Genomic DNA, 25796 nt, shown 5'->3' with positions numbered 1-25796 from the left:
CAACATCATGATGAAACAGACCTTTAGCCTGAAAAACTGTTTCCTGTACAGCGCGGCAGTGCAAGAGGATGAAAGCATGCTGCATCAGTTTAAAAGAAACAAGAGTCACTCGGATCCTCTTTAGGTTTGGCACCGTGGCTCTGCTCACCCGTCTGTGCTCTAACTCGTCAGGAGTGAGAACGTGTTGGTCTGTGCTTCACATCCAAGCCTAGAGCAATAAGACGAGCAGCGAGACCCCCACAGGCCAGGCCCACATTTCTACTTTACTGATGATATTCATGGAGATTAAGCAGGAGAGATGTTCTCCTCTTGTTTCCCACACAGAACTGGGGCTCACAGACTGACTTTAAGTTTTTACATTTAAAAGAGTTGAGATGTCACCAGTTAGTCGGTGCTACAAAAACATATATTTTGCTATTGATGTAAAGGATGTCTCATCAGATCTGTGATGGCTCTGCAACTTCATTAGCATCGGGAAAAATACTACCTACTAACAAAACTAGCTAATAATGATGATGTTTGTTTAGTTCAGTGACAGCATGGAAGGAGGAGCTAGGGTAGAGGGGGGTTGCAAAGGGGCTTGCAGATGTAAAAAAGCTGAAGAAGTTTAAATATGGAGGAGATTTTATACTGCTGCTGTCTCAGTCAGTCTTCATCTTTCTTCGAGTTTATTGACATCTCGATGTGAAATATTTACCCTGTATTGTGAATTGCTGCACTGAAGTGTGATGCCGCACGCTCCGCCTCTGCACATACCTGTTGTGTGTTGAAGTAGGAGCAGCGCACATGTTTGAGCCTGCAGCACCATCAGTGCTCCAACTGTCACAGACTTTCAGCCAATGACATCTTAAAGCTTCTGCCTGAACTTGCCTGTTTGTGCAGGTGGTCCCACCTCAAAGCTGGAATGTTTCATGAAAACTCGATGAGGAGCTCAATAAATCTGTCAGTTGGAAAGAATGCCTGTTTAGGCTTCAGGAAATTTGATCGCAGTTTGACAGATCTGCTAGTGTGTGTGCGCGCGAGCGACATTTTTGTTTTAATCTGAGTTTAAGATCAACTCCTGTGTTTAATGATGGCATCTGTGGTGCAGTGATCTGGATCCAAACACTGAAAATGCTGAAAGCTTTAATGTGAAATGTTTAAACGAGTTTTCATATAGATCCACATTTAGTTTGATTTTCTTTTCTCTATAATGTCTTCATGTCTTCAACATATTTTTTTTAATATGGAAGAAGCTGAGTGCGGGTATTTTACTTCTTTTCTATGAATCTAAAAAATAAAAGGTGGCACTAATATTAAGATCTTCTGTTTAATTTACTGAAATTATGCTGTCACATATAAAATACAATGAAAACTACAGTTATTCACAAATATTTCTAACAAACGAGCTACATAAAAAAATCCCCAAGGTGTTAGGACGTTAAAAACAAAAAATCAATAAATTTTGAAACTTTAAAGTGGATTTAAAAGAAACAAAAACAAATCAAAAGTAAATGCTCAGAGAAACCGAGCTTTTTTTTATTTGCTAATTTATCTTTTACATAAAAAGCAGTAAACAATGTGCACAAATCACATGTGGAAAAATAAACACTTTATAAGCTGAGCAAGCAAGAAATGATTCAACATTAAATGTGTTAATTAGTTTTATTTAAAAACATACAAAAGAAAATTATGAATTTTGATGATATTTTATGATACGATATTTTGTCCATCACATTTCGATTAGTGCTTCAGTGATACTGCTCCACTTTATTCTAAAATGTTATATATTTCATATATTTTTTATAAAGCCAGTGTCCTTTATTCACTGTTCAATTGGATATAAATATTTACAGAACAACATTTCGAGTATGAAAGGTTATTATACAAACACTTAAACATCATTTTATCAAACTTGTAGAAAACAGTTTATAAAAAAGTGACAAAACATTGAAGACATCTCGCTGGATTAAATTCATGTTCACGGGATCCGTTTGTGCCGGAAGAATTAAGTTCATGAATTCACATTTTCATGTAAAAAGAGTGTTGTGGTGCCTTTTTGTATGTCCTGTTTGTTTGCCATCCCTCTGTCTTTTTTAGTTTCCCTTCTTTAATCTCTTTGAAGTCTTTTCGTGACTCCAGAATCCTGTCACAGTGTTCTGGTAAAGTTGTAGTTCCCGCATATAGAAAACCTTTTCTGCTCAATATAGCTCCATATTTGTTTTCTTGAGCTCCAGTAGAGTAGCATTGCATGGTTCACAGTTGACAATAATTGTTATTCCCCTCATCCTGGGCTCTGGTTCAGCCCTCAGTCCACCCTCTGTCTGAAACAAGCTGGCCTAGCTGCTTTCTCTCTTCAAGATCACAGCATGAATACACTCACTGCACAGATGTTTCTCTTTTATTTCATTTCCAGTAAAAATGATGGGACACTAAAAATATTCAGAGATGAAAGCTGGTGGCTTCCTCGTTAGTGTGATGTTGAAATAAGAATTCTTTCGACACATTTAAATGTGAAAGTAAAAGTGAACGTGAGATTTGAAGGAATCTGTGCTGGATGTAATTTAACTGATGTACAGGAAATGATATAATGACCACATTTTTCACACCTGAAACTTGTTCCTATAGCGATGCTGTTGCAGATGTATTATCTTTAAGACCACAATCACATTGATCTGTCAGAGGTAACAACTGTATTCCAAGTGTGTGCACGATTCACAGTTCAAAATAAACTTTATTTGTCTCATACTCGGTTGTCGTGCAGCCACCTTACTGAGCTGTTTTAGCTCCTCCCCCTTTAAGACAGCTTCAACTGCTCCTTGTAAACAGAAAGTTTGACTAGCAGGTTCGCGGAGCTTAAGTGCCTGAGATGACCATGTTAGGGATATTGCCTAATGGTGATGTCACACAGATCCAAGAGTAGAAAAAACTGTAATAAAGTGAGTATTTAGAGTCACAGGGATCACTGTGAGTACACTGAGCTCATTATTAGAGAGTTTACAGGTACTTTTGATAATTACATCTAAAAAATGTAACTAAGCCTTCCACCACCAGAGGCACCATTTTACCAATGGGTCTATTAACATGTCTTTGGAAGTCTGCTGTTCTTTTAATGTTTAATTTTCCTTGTTATGCCTTTGCTTTTCGTAAGCCACTATTTTAACCAAGGCTGTGTTCTTAATGGTTAAATAAAGCATGTGTTTGTATATCAGGCAGGTGCACATATACTGCAAAGGTCTACTTTTACAATGTGAGTATTTTTAAGCAGCACCTGAGGGTGTCAGTAACTTACTGCACCCCAGTCCCACAGGCCTAAAGACTGCTTGGCAACTGCCTGGCAACCACCATTTGGCTGTGATTCATTGCTGGAGTTTGCTAGCAGTCAGTGAAATCTTTCACAAACAGGTGTAGTGTGCTGTAGTAAAACGTTCGTTGCATTAGCAAGGGTTGTATGAAATTTCTATGAAAGGTGCCGACTTGTTTGCAAACACTCTGCAGCTACTCGCTAAGTGTTTGTTAAGCAGTGACATGTGTGAAGAAACTGGAAACTGATGTTCACGTTAATGTGAACATTAAGTTCAGTTTAGTGCTAAACATATCATTAAATGTTGTCAATGGCAACTCATGTGTCTCCCTATAACGTGATATTTTTTCCTTATTTCCATGCCAGGCAAGTGTTACTTTAACTAAATTTCTATAGCAAGACAACATCGTATTTTGATCATTATGCTATATATATATAGATGTGCTTAAGTATATGATTGCATATATTATGTGCATCCTCACTTCTGGCTACAAAAAGCCAACAAGGGGGACGCCAAAACACTAAAGTTGGATAGTCAAAATGTGAGAGGTGACGTCACAGTAGTTAGGGCGATCTTTTTATGACTTCATCAAAGACACATAAAAAAATCTTGAAAAAGAGTTCCGTGTTACTCAGGTTATTAGTTTTGGCACGCAGTTTGGGACTGATATACTGCTCAATGGCCAAAAACTAAACATCGTAAGTGAAACTTTACATAAGTATATACTGTCAGTCACATTAAGTTCTATCTAAAAACAAGAAAACCATTCTGAAATGTTAGCCATGATGTATAAACAAAACAGTGATAAAAAAATAATTTTGCCTTATAATGCAAGCACATTGCTCTGTTATAAGTGAAGCATCCACCACACCGAGTAATTCACTGCTTAGTGGCAGTGTCCTTTCAACCAGCATAGAAAAAAGCTACCTATGCAGTCTCAGTGAAAAGTGTTTTCTCAGAATCCTCTTCATGTTATCAGTTCTTTTTCTTTGCCTTTCTCTGATATTTTCTGATTCACCATCTGGTAATCACTTTCCTGATACCTGTCTCTTTTCCGCAGGACGACGATTGTCAGCAGGTAGCAGAGCAACCCCCCACACACAAACACCACCTGCAGTCCCAGAAACCTGAATACACAAACAGGTGGTTATGGATTTTTTATGGTTGTTTTGATGGTTGGGGGCTAGTCCGGGATGCAATCATTTTTAGTCTTTATAGCTGCAGAAAATGTGTTCATTTCAGTTGTTGTTGTTTTTATAAGGACTATGACATTTTTTAACTCTTTTAAAAAGAATTTACAGTGTGTCTCACAAAATGCATCACAACATTTATATAAATGACAATTTAATCTTTCCTACTATGAGAAGGAATGATTGCTGCATTCATTTCAATAGTCAAATAAACTTAATGACCACTTTTTGTATTTTGTTAGTATCTTTAAATGTTCCTTTTACCTGCTTCTGAAGCTCTCTAAGTTGTAGTATTGACAGGAGGTCTCCTTGCCACATTTCTTGCCCCATAAGATGCAGGTGGTGTCGATGACACTGCCGTACAACACTGGACCGGGCATGAATGCTGTAAACAGACCAAGATGAATACTCAGTTACAATCATAATTTTGGCCCTAAATTATTATTATTTTTTAAATAATTCTTTCATTTGGATTTATTTATGTCAACAAGTAAACAGTGCAGCCTCTATGACAGGTGGATGGTGACACAGGTGGCTGTAGCTGTTAGCTGTCTGCTTGGCTTCACTTTGGCTAACTGGAGTCCGTGACCATGTTTGTGCTGTTGGAGCCGTTTCGAGCATTTTTAATTTCTTATCTGACCAGTAAAATGGCCACTGTGGTAATTGTACGAAGAGCTTGTCCAGTAGGTCTCAGCACTAGTTTTGGTGGCTGAAGTTTGAGGATTTTTATCTGAATATTTCTTTGCACTATACTGTCTTGTGCAAATATAATCATATCTGGCTCCAAAAAAAAAAAATAAAATAAGATGGTGAAACCAGTGTATGAAACTGCATCTAAGCATCTAAGCATCAAAGAAAATGCCTTGAGCAGGTCTTTGAGTTTAAACACAGACCTCGTGTCACTGGAGAACGTATGTGATGACTTACCGAGGACTCTGAACAGCATGTACTGAACTCCCACTGCGAACGACTTATCCTCTGGAGGTACCTCCCTGCAGCAGAGACATCACATTCATGATAACGAAAAACAGGCTTCCAGTAGCTGTTATTTAATGGAGTAGGCTATTTGCAGAGGAATCTCTAGATTCTTCACATGTTTAGAAAAGAAAGTAGTGCCTGACTGGAATGTGAAAATATTTGTCTAAAGGCTAAAGATTGTGTTAAAACAACAATTTGTCATGTGACTCTGTTTTTTTTTTCATAAAACTTTTGTTTTGGTGTCCTTCCTTTAAATTACTTAAAATTGTTGCTAATGACAAGACTCCGACTTAAGCATTCCCCATTATTTGACATTATATTATCTTTTCCATACCTGAGTATCATCATGCATGAGGGTGTCTGGGAAAAGGCGGCGATGAAGGCAGTGAGACCCAGCAGAACCACGAAGGGTATGAGGAGATGCTCACACCCACTGCCACAGCTCCCAGGTAGGGCGAAGCTGAGACCACTGACACACCGGCACTCGGTGTAGTTCTACAGAAACGCACATGCAATAGATCTGTTATTGTACAGCTTTTTGTTTGGATTTTATTTCCTCTCTTGTACAAAGTAATTTTTAAATAAAGAAGTCGTGTATATATGAGTATTGCCGATGCCAGTTTCATCTTAAAGCCAGAAACGGTGTTTGCATTAGAAATTGATTCATTCTGTCAGCAAATAACTGAGTTCACAAAATCATGGGAGGTCAAAGGTTGTTGGACCATTAGGGTCCGTCAAACCTACAAAAAAATGTTCCTACAGTGGGAGAGGTTTGGGAGAGTTCTGCAACATCTGGATGTAGAATTTCTTGCACATCTGGCCAATTACTCAAGGTCCCAGTTTAGATTCTTTAAAACCAGTATGTTTACTTTCACTTTCATAGTTAAATCCACAGACAGACTGAAAAGGAAAAGTGGGACACTCATACCATCGCAGTGACACCTAATCCTTCCTGGCAGCACACACTGAATTTAAGCTTAACATCTGTAATAGTGAGACCACCTTGGAACAGCTGTAAGCTATTAAAACTCACGGGTACAAATGAAATAATAATAATGATAAACTGGCAGCTGAATTTGCCTTTTCCACAGAATGTTCAGGCTACACAAATATCAACCAGATGATGGTGTGTGTCTAAGAGTCTGACATAAAGCCAGCGTATATCTAAGACTGATAGAGAAAACGAAACGCTTCTGCTGCCTCCACGTCTCAGTGGCTCATATTCTCAAGGAATGTGATGTCACTGATTTCCTAAGAGCACAAACAAATGAAATGGGAACTGGCAGCAAACCACCACAGAAAGCATGCCAGTCCCTTGTGACTACACACCACTTGAATCTAAATTTGAACAGCAAACAGAGCTGAGCCTTAGTCACAATGTGAGATAACAGATCGGTTCACAGGAAAGAATTTCTGGATTAACTGAATCTTACCACGACTTTGCTGAAGTTGTCTGTTTCTACAGATTGACAGCCAGCATGGCAAGGAGACTTGAACTCCACGCCGTCTGACCCACAGACCGGGTTAAACGCCTCCTCAGAACAGTGACAGCTAGAACTGCACTGCAACAAATCATAGCTGCAAATACAAACACACATTTTTATTAACATTTTAAAGGTGAATAAAGAAGCTGTAGATGCCTACAATAAGCATTATTAACATATATTCTGAATCATTTTATCAAGTTCATGTGAATTTTTATCAAAATGAGATGTCAAAGGCTTTACTAAGTATCAGTTACACAAAGGTCTCATCACCAACAACAGAAAGGAACCTGTAAATCACGCCGTTTGCACTGTAGCAGCTACAGCAGTGAAGTAAACTGGTGCCACCAGAGGTCAAATGAACCATTTAACTGATCAGTTAAGTTGATCAGTGGTATCCTTTCCCTGAAACTATATGAATAAGCGTATGGGGAAATTAGTTTCTGCCATTGCTGGTAAAACAACCTCACAGTCAGGAGTGAAATAACTTTTCCACCATAGTACATTCCCCTGACATTAGCTCCCTAACAGTGGGCAACGTAGTTGTTTTATTTAATCAGTAATTTAGTTTCATTACCTGTTGTTCGAGACCCCAGCAATGCTCTGTGTGGGGCAGCCGAGGAACAGCATTGGCAGGGCAGTCAGGATGCAGAGAAGGATGGCTATTGTGCACAATTTGCTGGCGCCATTGACTGAAAGACTGAACCGTCGCATCAAAGCTCCACCCAGGACGGTCCCCAGTACCGCCATTGGGATCCCGACTCCTCCTGCGAGAAATCAATAATTCAGAAAACAGAAGCTTCACTTTTATGTCCACAGCTTGATTCTGCTGTGACGACTTTCATGGCACGATTCAGGTGCTCTCACCTATCATCATGGTGGAGAAAGAGGCACTCTGGCTGAACTGTTTCTCGATGAACTTGGCCATGAAGGTGGCGAGGCCGGACAGCAGAGCTGACAAGTTCACCAGAGCCAGAACCACCAGCAGGTAGATGGGATTTCGCAGCGTTCGCAGAGCGATTTTAGGAAAGCCTGAGGGAGGTGCACAGTATGACTGAGGATTAATATACATTACTGAGTTTCTAATGGACAAAAAGAGCATTTAGACTAATAGGAACATAGACTAAAGAGCATAAAATGCTGGATGAAGCATGAAGATGTGACGCTTGGCATAGCCCTGGTTGCTGTTGACCTCTTTTAAATGGGCTGACACCCTTCAGTCACCTCAGCTGGACAGGAAACAGAAGTGGAAAAAGGACTCTTACTTTTGAGGAACTGAATGAGGGTAGGTTCCTGTCGTGTGTCTGTCTGCTGCTCCTTACTTTCTGGTTCGGGGTCAACGTCTTCTGGATCTTCCTGCACAAATGTGGAAAGAATATCACATGGCAGCCTTGTTTTTCCACTGTGAGATTTGAAACCAGTAAATGGATTTAGATAAATGTGTCCTGGCTGGTTCCTGGGAAATGCGAGTTACTCACAGGCATGAATTATTTAATCAAAAATCTGACAAATGCCAAGATTATTTGAAGAATGGAGACTATTTTATCCTGTGGCAGATAAAGAAGCTGTTTGAACCTTGAGATAAATCTACATTCCCACTGTGACCACAGGCCAGGACTGGATAGTGGAGCAACATTAGGGTGATGTGTACTTTGAAAATGTAGCATTACTGCCTAACCAGCGGTGACTGGTACTATTTACTGACCCTGTGGTGGTCGTTTTACAATGTGACGGACCCTAAACCTGGACCAGTGGGATTTAGTAGTTGTTCCCCTCCAGTCTGTTAGACTGCAGACGGTTTTGTGTCAGAGAGCACAATGACTCATGGGTGTGTTATTGTTATTAATTTGTCAGATTAGCAGCAGTGTTATCATTGCATGTGTTTATTCCTGCACAGTGCTGAGCATAGCACTGTTCAAAAACAAGAAGTGAAAGTACGGCTGTGCAGTCTGTGAACATGCTGCACAGGTAAGACAGAAAAACTGTCGCGAGTCTTTTTGCCACACAAATCTGCTACAAAATGTTTTATTCACCAAGAACCTTGTTTGGATAAAATCAGAAAGCTTAAATACTCTTCTCAACTTCACAAATGTCTGTGTGGGCGGGAAGGATCCAAACTGGATACTGTCCAAAATATCTGGGTCAAGGCTGAGCTTCCAGCTCCCTGCAGCTAAGTAAGGTGAAGATCGTTGGCCATAACACACACACAATATATCTATATATATCTATATAGATATAGATATAGATATACATGTGATACATATGAGTAATTATTGGCCAGTTTAGTCAGTAATTCTTCACCAAACTGAGCAGAGAAACCTGGTTCAGTTCATGGAGGCGTCACAAAAGCCTTTCACTGCTGCAGCTTTTCAAACAAATGACCGAGTCTGTTCCAGACTGTTGCTCAACAGCGATTTATCTCACAGAGCTCACGGACGTCCACTAAGTGCAAAGGTTTTATTTAAGCATGGAAATACTTTCAGTTTAAAATCTAGTCAGAGTTGTGCTACAGAGAGTTACGTTTCATTAACAATAAGATAATTAAACAATGAAATATGTGAGAAAGACTCCATCACAAAACTGAAATACGTTTCATCATTTAACCCTTTAAAGGTTAAAAAATGCTTTCTTGTGTGGGGACAAGATTAGGATGCAGCAGTGCGCAGTGTGACGTCTAAAAATGAAAATTTACTTAAAGCAGCTGTGAAGAGTTTCCTGCTGTATAGTCAAAACTATTCTGATTGGTCTGTTCTGGCTGGTTTATGGTTTTTACCATAAATGGCCTGTATTTGTAGAGCGCTTTATTAGTCCCTAAGGCCCCCAAAGCGCTTTACACATCCACCCATTCACACACTGGTGATGGCAGCTACATTGTAGCAACATCGCCACCCTGGGGCGCACTGACAGAGGCGAGGCTGCCAGACACTGGCGCCACCGGGCCCTCTGACCACCACCAGTAAGCGTCTTACCCAAGGACACAACGACCGAGACTGTCCAAGCCGGGGCTCGAACTGGCAACCTTCCAATTACAAGGCGAACTCCCAACTCTTGAGCCACGATCGCCCCGATGGACAGATCCCTGCTTTAATCTATAGACAGTAATCTGTATCTTAGGTTTGACAGATTGGTTTCCGGCTGTTAGTTTGTGGGTATTACCATCACTCCTGCAGCATGTGGACTTTGTTAGTTCGTCTTTAGTGGCTACTTGTGCAACTGTTCTGAGGAAGGTCCAGGAGGTCTTTTTAAATATTATGTGATCCAAGTCTAACAGTGGAAAACTTCCAAGGCATCAACTTGACGTTTTCATAAAACACCCGACTGACATTAACACAGTTATTACATCTTCAGTTTTAGAGTGATCTGATTTGTTATCTCAGAAGAGTCTCTTGGCTGACCGCTTCTATGTAAGGTTTAGGTAGCATGAGCAGCTGGAAATGTACGGTACTGTTGGGTGTATTTTTCTAATGGACTGAAATTTAATGTCTGTATATATAAAACATACAGATTTTGTTTCAATTTGTTAGATATTTTGCTTTGTTCTGCTTTCTTGGACAGTCCAGGTCATCTCGAACCAGCTTGATCTGTTTGATTTTCCTGCAGTTGGATGAACTCTGACCTATCAGTCCAACTCCCCTTTGCCTTTCTACAGACAGGCAGTTTGTTAGTAGATCAACTTTCAACAGCTAAGAAAAGATTTTTAATTCAATAATTGAAATAATTAAAATCTCAGAATTTAGCCCAAAAAGTTATTTTTAATTCATCATTTATCTTTCTACCAAAACATCCTGTTCAGATCCCTTCTTTTCCCTGACTGACTAGTCTGCTTTGCTTTTTTTTCCTCACAGCTCTGAGAGTACAGCATTCGTACTGTGTGCTGCAATAACAATGAATCAATCATTTGTTTCACCAGCTTCATACAGACAGAGTTCGTCAGTCATCAGCAAGACCTGGTTGGATCAATCTTCAAGGCTTGATTTTGTTTCTGTTTCTTGTGAAATTCACATGATTTCTTGTTGACTGCATTTTCCCCTCTTTACATTATTTGTGAAATGACTTCACTCGAACTAAATTGCTCAAATCTCAAAAGACCAGTCTCTTAGCTTCAGATAAACCACAGATCCCCTCTGAGTCTAAACTGCCAAATGGAAAAAAGTCCTTTTCCAACATTAGATAACTTACGGTTTGAAATCCACTCACATCAAGGTAGCCAGATTTCAAATGACATGGCTCTATTTTTGTCTGCTCAGAGACTTTTAATGAGTCCAACCCTGAATGGTTAGAGCTAACATTTCAGATGGTAGATCTCTGCAAAGCCCTCTGACCTGACGGGATGAAAACAGGCTAAAAATGTGACTGGGAGGCTTTCAGGCAAACATTTGGTCGAGCACTGATGTTTGGCAGCATTCTCAGGGAGTCTTATTCCAAGAAACTCTGTTGGGCAATTGGATATTTTGTCTTATTTAATTGATAAAACATGTGCAGAAGCTGAACTTTCTCTTTTGTGTTGGGACTGAGCCAAAACACACAAAAGCAGTTTCTCGTTTGCACTGGTTGAAGTGAAACAAGTTCAGCTTCACCAACAAAGCCTCATCTTATCCTGTCATTTTGTGTTTCTGTGGTTTAGAAGCAGAAAGTTTCTCTGTCATAAAACATAATAACAGCATTGTGAGCTTTTTGCTTTCTTTAGTCAGTGACAGCTGCATTTTGCTGCATTGCAATTACAGATATTTTTAAAATGATTTAACTAAACGACTCATTTACCTCATGCAGTTTCTAAAACCTCTTTGGATTGCAGGTCGGCTTCAGTTGATCATTATCACATCGAGATAATTAAGATAATCACTCGATTTTGGCTGCTGCCATTAAGAAGTTTGAGTGAAGAAACCACAAAGGGCTTTTTGAATAGATGAAAAGTACTGTGATATATAGGCTACAAGCCATTTCATTTCCTAGTTTTGATTATCAACCTTCCTTCCTTCAGTGGTGCTTGTGTTTGCTGTGAGGAGAGGAGACAGATCTCCTCCTCTATCCCTGCATAGAAAACTTCATCCCACATCTGTGCAGATTATTTAAACTAAAACTGATATTCATCATTTAGACAACAATAGCAGCTCTTAGGTGGTCTGATAAACTATCGTAAAATAAACGTTTTAAAACGTTCCCACTGGAAAATAAGCAATTATAAAAGGTCTTTAAAGATCCATTCATTGTCTTCTTGTTAAAAGTCAGTCACGGCTAAGCAGTGATTCCAGATGTTCGGCCGATCGTGGCTCAAGAGTTGGGAGTTCACCTTGTAATCGGAAGGTTGCCGGTTCGAGCCCCGGCTTGGACAGTCTCGGTTTTTGTGTCCTTTGGCAAGACACTTCACCCGTTACCTACTGGTGGTGGTCAGAGGGCCTGGTGGCGCCAGTGTCCGGCAGCCTCGCCTCTGTCAGTGCGCCCCAGGGTGGCTGTGGCTACAATGTAGCTGCCATCACCAGTGTGTGGATGTGTGGATGACTGGACGTGTAAAGCGCTATACAAATACAGACCATTTACCATGTTCGAACTCCTCACCAGCTTTGAAGCCCAGCCCACCTGAGAAAGAAACCTATTGTGGTTGCTTTTATTCACTACATTGGTCTTTCAGTCATGACTCGAGGTGAGGGCAGGAAGCCAGTCAGGCCATTTAAATCTGTGACCTGGTACCACATGTCAGGCTGCCAAACACAGCTTTGCCACACCTAGAAGCTGAATACCACTCATCATGAAACATAATTCAAAAAAATTCAAGTATATAGAGAGGAGCTGGCAAAATAACCAAAATAGAAGATAAAGAACAATGCATTTAAGTACCAATAGAAAGTGTGCAAGATTAGCTACTGGTGTATAGCTGGCGAAAGATGGAAAGCCACAGACAACTGGGGCGAACGTGGTTCAGGGGGTTGGGAAGCTCATCTGTAACCAAAAGGTCGCCGGTTTGATCCCCCAGCTCTCTCTGTCCTGGTCGTTGTGTCCTTGGGCAGGACACTTCACCTACCGCCTACTGGTGTTGGCCAGAGGGGCCGATGGTGCGATATAGCAGCCTCGCTTCTGTCAGTCTGCCCCAGGGCAGCTGTGGCTACACCTGTGGTTTGCTTGCACTAGTGTGTGAATGAATAGTAGAATTGTAAAGCGCTTTGGGTGCCTAGAAAAGCTCTGTATAAATGCAATCCGATATTAACTACAGATAATAAAACATTATGAAATATTTAAATGTTTGCTTGAAAAGCCAATCTCCAGCAGAAAAGTTCTATGAAAGACCTGTCAGGTGTATTAATGATTAATCAGATTGATATTGATTTTGTTGGTGGAACAAATGTACAAATTTTACAGTCTTGCTATTTACGCTTTACTCAACTGTTTGTCTTCCCTAGAATAGAGTTCATCAATCTGTCAGAGAACATGAGTCACTGTGAGCCCCTGTAATTATCTTCAGTTACACCTGCTACACATGCGCATATCTTGGATCTGTCTGGATTAATCACTGAGCTAGGGCGAGGCGATGATAGGTGTGTAAAGAAAAACAAAGTCAATGCATCTGATGTGTTTCAAACATTAGCCCTTGAGTGGTGCTGGATTAAATGTTACAAATAACGTGATCTGGGATATTAAGGCCCATAACGGATGCTGACTATGCCCATGAACATTTTCTGGACATGTAAGTTCAATTACACCAACAACAACTCTTCTGTATTAGACAGGACTGACTCACCTCTTTGGGCATGTTTCTGGGGAAGAAGAGGTAAGGTAGTGCAGTGAGAAAGAGGATGCACGAGGCTACCAGGAAGCCAAGCCACCATGCTCCCACCCAGCGCAGGTCTTTAGTGTCCAACTCGATCTCCTCTGGAAACAGAAGAGAACACAAATCATGCAAAGAATCCATCCATCCATTGTCTTCCACTTATCAGGATCAGGGGGGCCAAGAGGCGAGGTGAAGCCTGGACAGGTCGCCAGTCTGTCGCAGGGCTAACACAGAGAGACAGACAACCATTCGCACTAACATTCATGGGCAATTTAGAATAATCAGTTAACCTAACCCCACTACATGCATGTCTTCGGACTGTGGGAGGAAGCGGGAGTACCCGGAGAGAACCCACACACACTCCACACAGAGAGGCCAGATGATGAGTCAGACTAAGCACTGCACCACTGTGTTGCCACATGCAAAGAATACGACTCTTTTTTTCATTTTATTTGCAGCTGTTTTTTGCCTTATATCTGCCAATAAATGATCAATACATGTAATCCAACGTAGGGTTAATCCACTGCCAGCCCATAAGCCTATGATCCATCCAAGTACATATCCAAAAATTCTTATATAGGTGCAATATTTACGCTGCTTTAACCTTTTAAACCAATGTGCAACCTGCCTCCACTGCAGCTCCCCGTTTTCATTACACCTCCAAAGTAATCCTGTGATGTTAGTGCTCAGTGATGCCTGCTCTGTGGTGAAACACAACCAGGTGGAAGTAATCTTTTGACTCTAGTAGTTCTGCCTAAAGTAATAATAAAACATGTATACAAAGACTGAATTTGCTTAAATTCATGAATCAACATGACATGACAACCATTGCTGTTATTTATAGTTAGTGTTGGTCATGGAGTCCTAACAAAGAACTAAAGCTGAATGCTTTTACAGCACAAGCTGAAATCTTATTCCCTGTCAGAGGTTGTTCTGGATGAAACACAAACTACTTTCTTTTGCTTGGTAAAAGTGAGCTTCCCATAACTCGATACAGGTCCCTGCTTCTAGTGTTTTCACTGTGTGTAACGTGACATTCAGCACTGTGTGAACGTTCGAAGCAAAATCTGATGAAAATTTAGACGCCTGGTTGGCTTCACCTCAGCTAATTGGATTCCTTCACGTCAACCTCATGTTTGTGCTTTTGGACCCTTTAGGAGCATTTTTAATTATCTGAGCTATAATACGGCTGCTCTGCATTTAATTGTACTAACAGGCCATCCAAGAAGTCTCAGCACCAGTTTTAGAACTAGAGGGGATCTGTGCATTTGTGTAGTCTGCAGGTGCAAGAAGAACTTAGCAGTCCTAGAAATAAGCTTTTTATCCAAATATAAACCAGCAGCCAATATAACATCAGCCCAAATGTATAATTGGAGGTTTCAAAATGCACACTAAAGAAAAAAACTGGATGCTGTAATTGTGTCTACATCCTAAAATTTATAGATATCAAGACACAACCTGTAGTCTGTAAACACAACTTTCCACTCATTTAACTGTGCACCAATGACATGCTGCCAATCTGAAACAAACGTCACTGCCCATCTAAAAACTTGTTTTCTTTGATTTATTAAACCAGTTATGGCTTTGCTCATCGAGGGACACCAATGAAAATGGTACAGCCTCAAGTTCCTGCTCATCATCAGAAAGCAAAAACATCTGTTTGTGGCTGCACCCATGACGATGAAGAACCTCTGCAGATTTTAGCAACATTCATGTTTGAATCGCCAAACAATGAAGGCTAATCCCAGTGGAACCTGATCATTGAAAAACTCCGTGGGAACTTTGCAAGCCTGTAATTACTGAAGGAATGAGTAACTCTCTTGGTCCTGCAATGGACACCTTAACCTGCTTTACCTGTTTACTATATTAACCTCATTACACTGCTCAGTGTGCAGTTACTGTCACGTTATCTACTCTCTGACATTAGCACTGGTTCCAGTGGTGAAGGTTTCAAATAAGGTGAGTGTGACAGCAGAGAAGAATTCCAAAATAAAATCCATTAATTGTAGAGAAACAAAGACAAATGTTTTTGTTTCCAAATCTATCGTCCAATTACTGTCCTCACTATCAATCCAGCTGTTATTATTGGAAAACCTTCCCAGATATTTCAGAGTAGCTGACTCTTTGTAAAACTAAAGAAGAAAGGATGGATCAACATTAAAACTTAAAATACTTTAGTTATCAGAAAAATCTGTTGGTTCCTTAATTTCATATCTATTTATTACATCTCCTGTGATCCTAAATGAGTGAAAGAAAAAGCAGGAATGGATCATCAAAACTGCCGAAACGCATTTAAAGTTGAGCTTTCAAGCTGATAAAAATAGTTAATGAAGCACATGAATGCTGGTTAAAATCTATAATTGGTGATTTTGGTGTTTTATTGACAAAACTTTATAGAAACAGGGACAATTTGTAGTGTGTGCAGTAAATGTTTCTTTAATATTGTTTCATTGAACATATTTGTCCTTAAACTCTCCTCTGATCATATTTACTCAGCGCTAAGTTGCCTGAAGGCTCAGTGTAAGCCGATAAACCTACATGCCAACTGTGTTACAAATCAAACCACCAACGTCTAACTCTAATGTAAGTGTGTCAATAATACACAAAGCTCCTCATACACACGTGTTTGTACATCTATAGATGTGGGGACCGAGCTGGTGTACAGATTATGAGATCACAGCTTCAACTTGTGTGTGTGCTGTTTTTTTTTTTTTCAAGGAAATTAAACTTAAACATAACTCTCCAACCTTAGCACCACAAATTAAACCTCAAACATACATGCAGCAAAAGAAAAGCGTCCTAAATTTTCCACGTCCCATCCTGCTCAGAGTCCCCACAGAATAAGATTTACACACTCGCACACATCCTCCTCGGTACGTTTTTACTTACAAACACAGAATTGATGCAACATTTTACATTTTTTCTAAACATGCAAATTGTTAAACATGTTGTGTGACGGCACATTCACTTTTACAATCTGTTGGCCCGTGTACGCATTCCACTGGGAAAGTTGAAACAAGCAAGTTCCTCGTTTCAACAAGTCTGTAAAGAAACTGTAGCATCATTAATCATGCAGACGTCAAACGACTGCAATGCCTGATCGAATGTCACGAAACTCTCACTCAACTTAGATCAGAAACGAAACCTGAAACATGAGCAGACGTAGCAGAACTATTGATCCCAGAAACGGTGGGAGTTAGCTTCTTAGCATCCAGCACATCACCAGTTAGCCACGTAAGGTTATGGTCACACGTTAAAGCAAGAAGCTCAGAAATGCAAGGTCACAAACATAAAGTAATCCTGTTTCTAATAATTAGTTGCTTTGTTACTTAGTTACTTTTTAAAAACATGATACGCAACCTGAATATGTATTAAAGCTATTAAATTTTATTGTTTCTGCATAATCCATCATAGAAAACTGAATCAAATGAAAATGTTTGTTTTTAAAACTTGTTTTATGAGTTTTAATCTTTTAACTTTATGCATCAAGCAAAAATTAAATCATATATGACAGTCTTTGACTTGAAGAAATGTTTTTAACATTTAAAACTATTTTCTGCACATTCTAGCATATAAAATAAAATAATGTGTTTACACTCACTCTTTCAAACAGATGCAAGTAAAACACCATTGGTTAGCAGGAGTGGGGCCGGTGACTGATAATTAGTTTCTTATCAGTGAACCGTGTGACCAGTTCAAAGAGCTGACTGTGGAGTATTTAATGAAATAAATATAATAGTTTCACTGAAAACACCTCAGATCCTTGTCTGAACATATTTCTAATCTGGATATCTGCCCTGAGGCTGAAACTTTCAACATAACATCAACAGCAAATAATCGACTACTTCAGCTACAAAATACCAGCTTACACCTGCAATTACGTCTGAGTGAGAAGAAAGAAGAGGCAGCAGGAAATCAGCCAAAACATGAGAAATGCTCATTCAGTTCAGTTTTGAGTTCAGTTCATTTCTTTTATTTACACCAAATATTGACAGTAGTGATGCTTTGTTATATAAGTTAAAAACATAACCATGTATTGGTCCAATGCCTGCAGCAGAGTCTGGTTCAGTTCCTCCACAGCAGCAACTGCATAAAGTGTGCAAACATCTGGTGTGTTGAACACGAATATTAATCTTTAAATATCATTCTTTGTTTCAGCATTGTGTTCTCATGAGTAAAACAGGATAAACTAGAACATGTTGGCGCAGCATAAACAGCCCGAGGACTGAGCGCTGCTGCAGCAGTTCCAGTTAGCACAAACACAAAAAGAGGTCATTAGGGTGTGTGTCTGTTACAAAACCTGTCTGCGACTTGATGGTCACGAGAACATGGCGGTCTTAAACAACTTCACACCACCAGTGACGACCTCAGCCACTGTTTGCCAAACTGCATCATTTAAATATGATTTATTTTATGGGTTTTTATCTTTTGTAGAAGATTTTAGAGGAAATGACCCACATTACTCAGCTTTACACCATGTTGAGCGCTCACATGCAGGAAGTCCTCCTTTCCTTTTAAAAATGAGTAAGATGAACTTTCTTGAAACAGCTGTGTAGCATTAGCACAGTGTGTCTCCTCACCTTTGGGTACTTTGTCAAAGTCAACATAGAAGCGTAGCATGAGGGCGCCAGTGATGAATCCGAAGGCCGGGCCGATCGAGGTCATAGCGAGGAGGATGCCTGGAAGACACGATAAAAAAAAACCTCCTAAGAAGATGAAAGAGACGCCTGCTGGCCAATGGGTTGACCCTGACCTTTCACCTCAAACATCTCTTTGGTCAAACACAAAAAAGATTCTGCTAACCAAACATGTCCTTCCTCCTCACCATCACACAGACAGATTCATTATGACAACAGAAAACGTTATGGAACAAGAAGCAGCGGCGAGGTCTGTGAGGTGTTACTGCATGTGGCTGCTTGTCGCTGTCCTGCAGGTCGTCTTACACTCAGAGGCCTCAACAAACTTGAAAATGAGATAAAACAACAAATTTGTTGTATGAAGCAATCTCACACTTAAAGAAAAGGTTTTAACATCTGAGCACGCCCAGCTTTCCTCACACCAGCGTGACAGGAAACTAAAGCAAAAGGAGAAGAAATCACGCTGTGTCCAAAATATGCAGCAAGGGCAGCATTTGTGCTGAATGTAGGACAACAATGGAGCTATAGTGAAGAACTTTCACGTCATTATTAAAGACTTCCTGCCTGCGGGTCCCAGGATCCTAATTAAAACAGGTTTGTTGTATAAGCAGAGACGCCGCAGGCTAATGTAAGCACAGTGCAGCACTACAATCACGTCTGTTGCCACAGCGACTGTTCTTGGACTTTGATGACTTCGGTCTCTGCTGTTATCGCCTTCTCATATTTTTATGACGCCCAGTTAAAGTTCTGTAACGCGAGTTGACCTGAGCAGAGAGTGATCTGCCTTCAGTCTGTTAAATGCAACTCCTGCCAGTGTTTGTCTGACAGTTATGAGGAACAAAGGTATTTGTTACACAGCGATGATATAACAGTGGGTGGTAAAGAAATGCAGCCATGCTGCAGAGCAATAACTGTCGTGTCTCTTTGGGTCGTTCTAGCTTTGAATTAGAGGAAACTTCCCTATTGTTCATTTTCTTTCTTCAAAAAAAAAAGTCCAGCACAGAGAGCAGAAATCTGTTTCAGCGATTGGGGAACGTCTTCTGATTCGTTTCCTGTCTCCGCCTCAAACATTCAACCCAACAATGGTTTGAAGCTGGAAGTGCGTTTGGACCTTATTCTTCGGATCAAACACTCAACACTCAGCCAGTTACAGAGGTTAAATATTTTCCTCCTGATCTGCATCACAGTTGGCAGCTCAGTGTTCATCCAGACCAGCCAATCAAAATCTTCTATGAGATCAAATTTCAGCAATCAGTTATGACCCGTGTTGATATATGAGCTGTGTCTTAGATTGCAGTCATCCGTACGTCAACAACAGTTTCACGTTTATCAGCTATGAATTCTTTGAAAGTAAAACGTTTTTGAACACTAGCTCATAGATGGAGGATACTCCTCAGTGGAAAACACCTGGTACAGATGTTAAGTCATAGAAAATGTTACTTTGTGTGCTCAGAGGCTCAAAACGTGAGAAACATTCATAAAGTGCAAACTCACTTAATGTGTATAATGTTCTTCTCTCCCCTTTTGCACAGTCGGGGAGTCAGGATACATTTCGCTGTTGTACTTGTATAAGTATGTATGTGACAAATAAAGAATCTTCAATCTAATCAGCAACAGTGGGTTAAATGCACTAACACTGATGAGACACTGATGGACTTCAATTTGAGGAAACTCAAAAGACTTCTTGACGTCTTCATCTCAGGTGTTTTGACCTCTAAACTACTTAATCTCCCAGAACGTGACATCGGGACCACATTGCGAGTTAAAATATCATTCTCTGCTTCCTACCGAGGTAGAGCGGGGAATTCCTTTTGCTGGCGTAGTCGTCGATGTAGGAGATGCCAAAGGGCTGGATGGGGACAGCTCCGACGCCCAACAGCAGCTGACCCAGGAGCAGCATGGGGTAGATCCCCTGCTGGGCAGGGGTCTCCTGTTTCAGGCAGGTCTGATTGTAGGATGAGGTAGTTACTGAGCTTTCTGATTGGCAGAGGTTGGCACCTTTTTCATTGGAGGCTGTTTGGAAAACAGAGAGACACTTTTAAGATTGTCTGAATTCAACACACAGATTTTGTTCTGTGCAAATAAAACTGAAAGGGAGAAGATTCAGTCTGAGCTCTATTTCTGATATACTGGCACATCAGCTAATTAACGCCCCTTAACTGGACCTGTGAACTGTGTTTGTGCTGTTGGAGCATTAATAATCTGACCAATAATGTAACTGCTGTAAGGTTACTGTGCTAACAGAGCGTCAGAGAAGAGTTAACCAGGACGTATGTAAACCAGGGACAGTTGATAACTTACTCCACAAAATAAAGAACATTCAAAAAACTCAGGAGGTTCGATGTGTGCGTGTTTGTGTGTGTGTGTGTTCTCACCGATGATGCTCTTCGTGTAGTGGTACGGTTCACTCATGAAGTGCGTTACCCCCATCAGCAGAGAGGCCAGGCAAGCGAGCAGCGCTCCAGCGCCGATGTACCGTGGCCGATGGACTCGACTCCCAAAGAAGCTCACAAAGATGATGAGGATGGTGTTTCCCACCTGTACTCAGACACACAACATCTGTGATGTCAGACTAACATCAAAGATTTCCAATCCGGTCACCTTGAGGTTCATATTGAGGTTTTTGTTTGTTTTCATCAAAAGGACAACGAAAACATCTCAAACAGAAAGCTTAGACCTCGTTCCCATTATCATTCATTTACCGCCATCTTGCATCGTATACTGGACTGTATCTCAAACCAAAAACAAACTTGTGACTTTCTGAAGAGCCGTGAATTCATTAAGCAGGAGTTCAGAGTCCTAGCTGGACTGACCTCGTTGAAGGAGGCCAGGAGCCCAGACTTCTGGCTGGATAGGCCGTAGCGCCTCTCGATGGTGGAGATGGAGCTCTTCATGTAGCCCGACACCAAAAGCTGGGCCAGCTGCAGCAAACTGTGGCAAAACACAAAGAACTGCAAACAGAAGAAGACAGAAAGTCAGCTTAACACAAGCTGCAGTTCCCCTTACGTCCACACGAGGCAACAAACTGACAAACAGACCGACAGGCTGTGTTAAAACCTCCGAAGTCCAACTTTGCCGACTTAAATTCTGACATTTTATTTGGCTTTACTTCACACTAGTTACCAAACCTGCTAACATTAGCATTTGAGAATCTATAGGTGGTAACTTGTAGCTCCACCCACAGGGCAGACGTAACCTAAGGGTGGTTACATCCATCGTGCTGTGAGAGAATCTGTTTCTGGCTCAGTTTCAGCTCAACCTGAACGGTACAGACAAGAAACAGTATTTTTCTTTGCCCCGAGCTCGTCCTGGGATCATGTGACTGCAGAACAATTCCAGGATGAAGCTCCGGATGTGAAGCTTCAGTCCCACAGGGTCCAGTGTTTAGACAGGCCAGCTTTTAAATCTCTCCGCTGCCTGAAGGGATCTGACCTCTGACCTTGCCCACTTCTGATTTCACTGTCACAGGCATTGCTACAGCGCCATGTGGTCCAGACTAATGACCCCAGCTGAGCGTTCTTCTTCATCACTTTAAACAGTGAAATCAGATCTTTGTGGGACGAGCTGTTAGAGACAAGCCTTAACCACTGGAACTGTCTGACACAACATCGGCCTTTAACCGTTTACTGTCCACCGTTTTTACCCAGCAGGCCTCATACGAGGTCCGAGCACCACTCCCACTTTTTCAGCTCTAAGTTTGAAATAAACAATAAATGTTACAAATTTCCTTCAACTCATCTTTTCTTTCTTTCCTTTGTTGCATTCCCTTCCTTTCTCCCTCAGTCCTTTCCTTCTTTCCTTCCATCCTATCTTTGCTGTGGCGCTGCAGACAAACCTTGATGCTGTTGAAGAGACTCCTGGATCGAGCAGGAGCTCGTAGGCTTCTGGGGTCAGAGGTCATGTTGAGGCTGTTGACTCACACGGAGACTGAAGAGTGACCCTGTGAACCACAAACATGGGTGAACCTGCCAGTCATCTCTTTTATTCAGCAGAAAGTCCAGCACACACAGCCCGACACACTCATGCTGAGCAAACACTACCTTCTAGAAGTACTGAGCGCACACACACACACACACAAACACACAAACACACCTACACACACACACACAACCCCGTTCAGCTATCTTAGTGAGGACCTTCATTGACATAATGCTTTCCCTAAACCTAACCAAAACCTAATTGTAACCCTGACACTAAAACCACAAATTTAAAGGCTTCAGATTTGTGAGGACTGGGTTGTGTGTCCTCACAAGTGACTGTTGGTTCTCACAAGTTTAGCAGAATGCAGATTTTGGTCCTCACACACACACACAGGGCGTGTGAGTGTTTGGATTTAGAGCTGCTGAGAAAAACGTTGATGGTTCTGAGGGTGATTTGACACGGCGCCACAGAGCAGCGAGGTCAGCACCTCTGCGACGGACAGGTGGATGCTGACACAGGTGTAGCTGCTAGCTTCACCTGCACTGGACCTCTGGATGTGTTTGCGCTGTTCGAGCCGTCTGCAGCATTTTTAAAGAAGAATGATGAAAGCTTTGGTCGGAGTGTTTTCACTATCAGCAGCACTGAATGCTCATTGGCTCAGTTAGTAGCCACAGTGCATACTTTGGATATTTCTTCATGCTGACAAATATGAATTTGCAAAATTAACTTCATTTTTTATTAAAAATGACCTGAAAAGGCTGTTTTCCCATCGGCTTCTGTCCAACCAGCTCTTAGACTGTCAGTGTTTTGTAGGACGCTTCAAGCAGAGGAACTGCGTTCACCAGCTGACGGCACATTAGCGTTCACCCTCTGGGCACCATGAATGTCTGTGAAGAAGTCTTCACTTCATCCTGGACCAGTGACTGACTGATGTTGGCACAGCCATCATGGCGAAGAGCCTCAGGAGTCTGTTTGGAGGCTTTTATTGTGAAGGGCAAAGGACCAGAAGACAAATGTTGATGTTTACCAAGAAGGTCAAAGCTTTTTTTTTCTTTGAAAGAGTTTTTTTTCCCCTAAAACAGACAAAATTCACAAGAATGTGTTTGATCTGTGCTGTGTGACGTATTTCCATAATCAGGCTAAAATACAAAGACAACAACAGGAAACAGTGTGGTAGAAGGAGGTGGACATGACAGGAAGTAGCTTCTTATCTTAGACTTCAACCGATTCTGTGACAGATTTTATCAGAGCCACAAACAGACGACCTTCCTGTGTGAAGATAAAACCAATGACCTCCACCCTCTGCCTCCACACAGACTTCACGGAGTGAGGTGAGCAATCATCACCTCGGCAGCATTTCCTGATGGTTGGAATAATCTGAATGTTTGTAATGAAGGAAACATTTTCCTTTGGCCAGTTTTTCAGGTCTTCCGTGTTGCCAGTTTTGCTCATCACTGTTCGTGAACATGCTCGATCTGGAGATCGCTGATGGTTTCCCCGGTGCCTCTCCAACCAAAGCTACAATGGGATTGGTTGGTTTTTGTTGGACTACTGAAAGAAGAAAAATCCTTGAAGGTGTCAGGAAACAATTTCCAGAAGATGTCCTACACGTCGGGTCAAAGACAAGTTCTTTTTGTCAGTAGATTAAATGTTTGACAGCCAGCACAGTGTTTGCTGTGCAGCCTGGGCTAATGAGTAACCAGGATACTGATAGCTTATCACACAATCAGGCCCACTCATGGCTCTGAGTACAGGCTCCTCACATCGTCACCACGTCCCTGAAGAACAAGCAACCTGGGAATAACTAATGCCATGCAGGTCATGACATCATTGTTAACTTTAGAATCAAGATTTAAACACATTTTATGATTTCTGTTAATATAATATTGGAACTCTGTGACTGAGCCTGGCTGCTGAGCTCATTATGCTGGTCTCAGACCAGAACACATCTGATCATGTTTAGCTCCTCGTGGTCGCCATGACTGTAAAGGCCGTGTCACACACCAAACAGCTTAAACCAGCTCCAAGCTCGGATTCATTTATTCCAACTAACAGCACAAAGAGTCTGCAGCCAGCTTTTCTCTGTCTGAAGCAACGTCAAGTTACACTGCAACACGACGGCTGAGCTGTCACACACACACACACACACACACACACACACACACACACACACTCACACTCACACACACACACACGTGGTCACTCACACACTCGCGTACTCACAGCTTTAGTGAAAAGTCCCAGCTGTCCCACTAAAAGCCTGAAACCTCCCACAGAGAAAAACACTCACTGTGTAGCTCGTCTCTCTGCTGCTCTCACTTCGCTGCAGCTCCGACTTTCTGTTCCACTCAAGCTGTCAACACACCTCCAACTCACTGAGGAAAAGGAGGAGACAACAGGAGCAAGGAGAGTGGTGGAGTTTGAACCCTCCTTCTGTGTTAAGACAGTCTGTGAAAAAAGGAAAAAAAGCCGTGTGGGGGGGGTGGGGGGGATTTCTTCTCTTCAGGACTAAAAACCTAAATAAAAAAATAACACAAAAGCTGCAGTTCCTCCAACGTCCAGCAGAGGCAGCAGAGACTCCCACAAATGTTTACATTGCTCTAAAATTTAAAGTCTGTATTATTAGGGGCGTGGCCTCTGGTATTGACAGGTAGGTGGCGACACAGGCGGCTGTAGCTGATAGCTGTCTGCTAGCTAACTGGAGTCCCTGGACTGGACTTCTGGACCACGTTTGTGCTGTTGGAGTATTTTGATGACATCTTCTGACCAATCACATGGCAGAGGGTGGATGTGACAGAGTAGTTTGATGCTCCAATGCAGTGCGTGAATGCAGCTGGAATCAGCTGATAACTGCCCTCCACCCTCTCCGCCCATTATTCCTACTTCTGGTTCCAAACAGATGAAGACAAAAGGACCATAACATGTCCCACCTTGCCCTAAAAGCACTCTTAGAGAGTAAGGACAGGATACGCGGGGTTTACTGGAAGTCTGAAAGTATGAAGCATGAAATACCCTCAGACCTGCTGTCCAGCAGTCACATGACTGATTAAAAATAAGGAGATTGAACACAAATAGAAAGTTTAACTTAAATATATTTCAGCAGTTTCACTGAAAGTCCACACGGACGGCACGGAAGTCAGAAATAGAGTCAGAGATAACATGTATGTTGAATGAAGAACACTTACCTCCTCATGTTCCCCGAGGAGAGAAGAAGGAATAATTAAAAAATCAAAAGTACTGACAGGAAGTCTCTGGATTAACTCAGAAAGTCGCCAGACTAAAAAAAAAGTTTTTCCTCAAACAACATGTGACTTTCTCAGAGATGCCATTTCAAATGTTCTGTTCTGTTTGGCATCAGCGGTGCGTTGAAGGCAATGAATCTAATTTCTTTCTTTGCTTCATTTCTAGAGCACATGTGAGTGAAGCTGTTGGATTTGCTGCTGAATGTGGTTTTCTTCTGGTTGTGTTTGGCAGGTTGGACAATTTAAATTCTTGAGCTGTCTGTTTCCTGTTATTGATCACCTCTGACTGCACACTGC

The 25796-nt window shown here is 41.4% G+C and overlaps 1 protein-coding gene across 2 annotated transcripts; it reads right to left on the bottom strand.

Annotated features, from left to right (window-relative positions):
* Nucleotides 1-1625: 1625 nt before the first annotated feature.
* On the bottom strand, nucleotides 1626-24700 carry slco2b1 (solute carrier organic anion transporter family, member 2B1). Of its 2 annotated transcripts, none has more exons than XM_087847566.1 (15): nucleotides 24481-24700; nucleotides 22172-22276; nucleotides 21150-21287; nucleotides 20712-20874; nucleotides 20125-20349; nucleotides 18280-18378; nucleotides 13670-13800; nucleotides 8202-8292; nucleotides 7804-7968; nucleotides 7514-7703; nucleotides 6886-7030; nucleotides 5787-5947; nucleotides 5402-5466; nucleotides 4739-4859; nucleotides 1626-4411 (listed from the first exon to the last, which is right to left on the bottom strand). In XM_087847566.1, exons 2-15 carry the CDS (start codon nucleotides 22235-22237, stop codon nucleotides 4252-4254), a joined length of 1920 nt encoding a protein of 639 aa, XP_087703692.1. In that variant the 5' UTR covers nucleotides 22238-22276; nucleotides 24481-24700; the 3' UTR covers nucleotides 1626-4251. The 2 variants fall into 2 exon arrangements, with proteins under 2 accessions (XP_087703692.1, XP_087703693.1); XM_087847567.1 differs by having other exon boundaries at nucleotides 24548-24700.
* Nucleotides 24701-25796: the final 1096 nt, after the last annotated feature.

Source organism: Neolamprologus brichardi, chromosome 10 (genome assembly GCF_056152115.1).
Source record: "Neolamprologus brichardi isolate AB-2024 chromosome 10, ASM5615211v1, whole genome shotgun sequence".
NCBI classification, from domain to species: Eukaryota; Metazoa; Chordata; class Actinopteri; order Cichliformes; family Cichlidae; genus Neolamprologus; species Neolamprologus brichardi.
The sequence above is the reverse complement of the archived record's forward strand: the minus strand, read 5'-3'. Positions and strand labels throughout refer to the sequence as shown.

Excerpts from the sequence above, each read along its gene's own strand:
- slco2b1 (XM_087847566.1), bottom strand. The coding sequence starts at position 22,237 with ATGACCTCTGACCCCAGAAGCCTACGAGCTCCTGCTCGATCCAGGAGT. Across the intron at positions 7,969-8,201 it reads CCTCATTCAGTTCCTCAAAA|GCTTTCCTAAAATCGCTCTG; the intron begins GTAAGAGTCCTT and ends CACCTCCCTCAG. Across the intron at positions 5,467-5,786 it reads TCATGCATGATGATACTCAG|GGAGGTACCTCCAGAGGATA; the intron begins GTATGGAAAAGA and ends TCTCTGCTGCAG.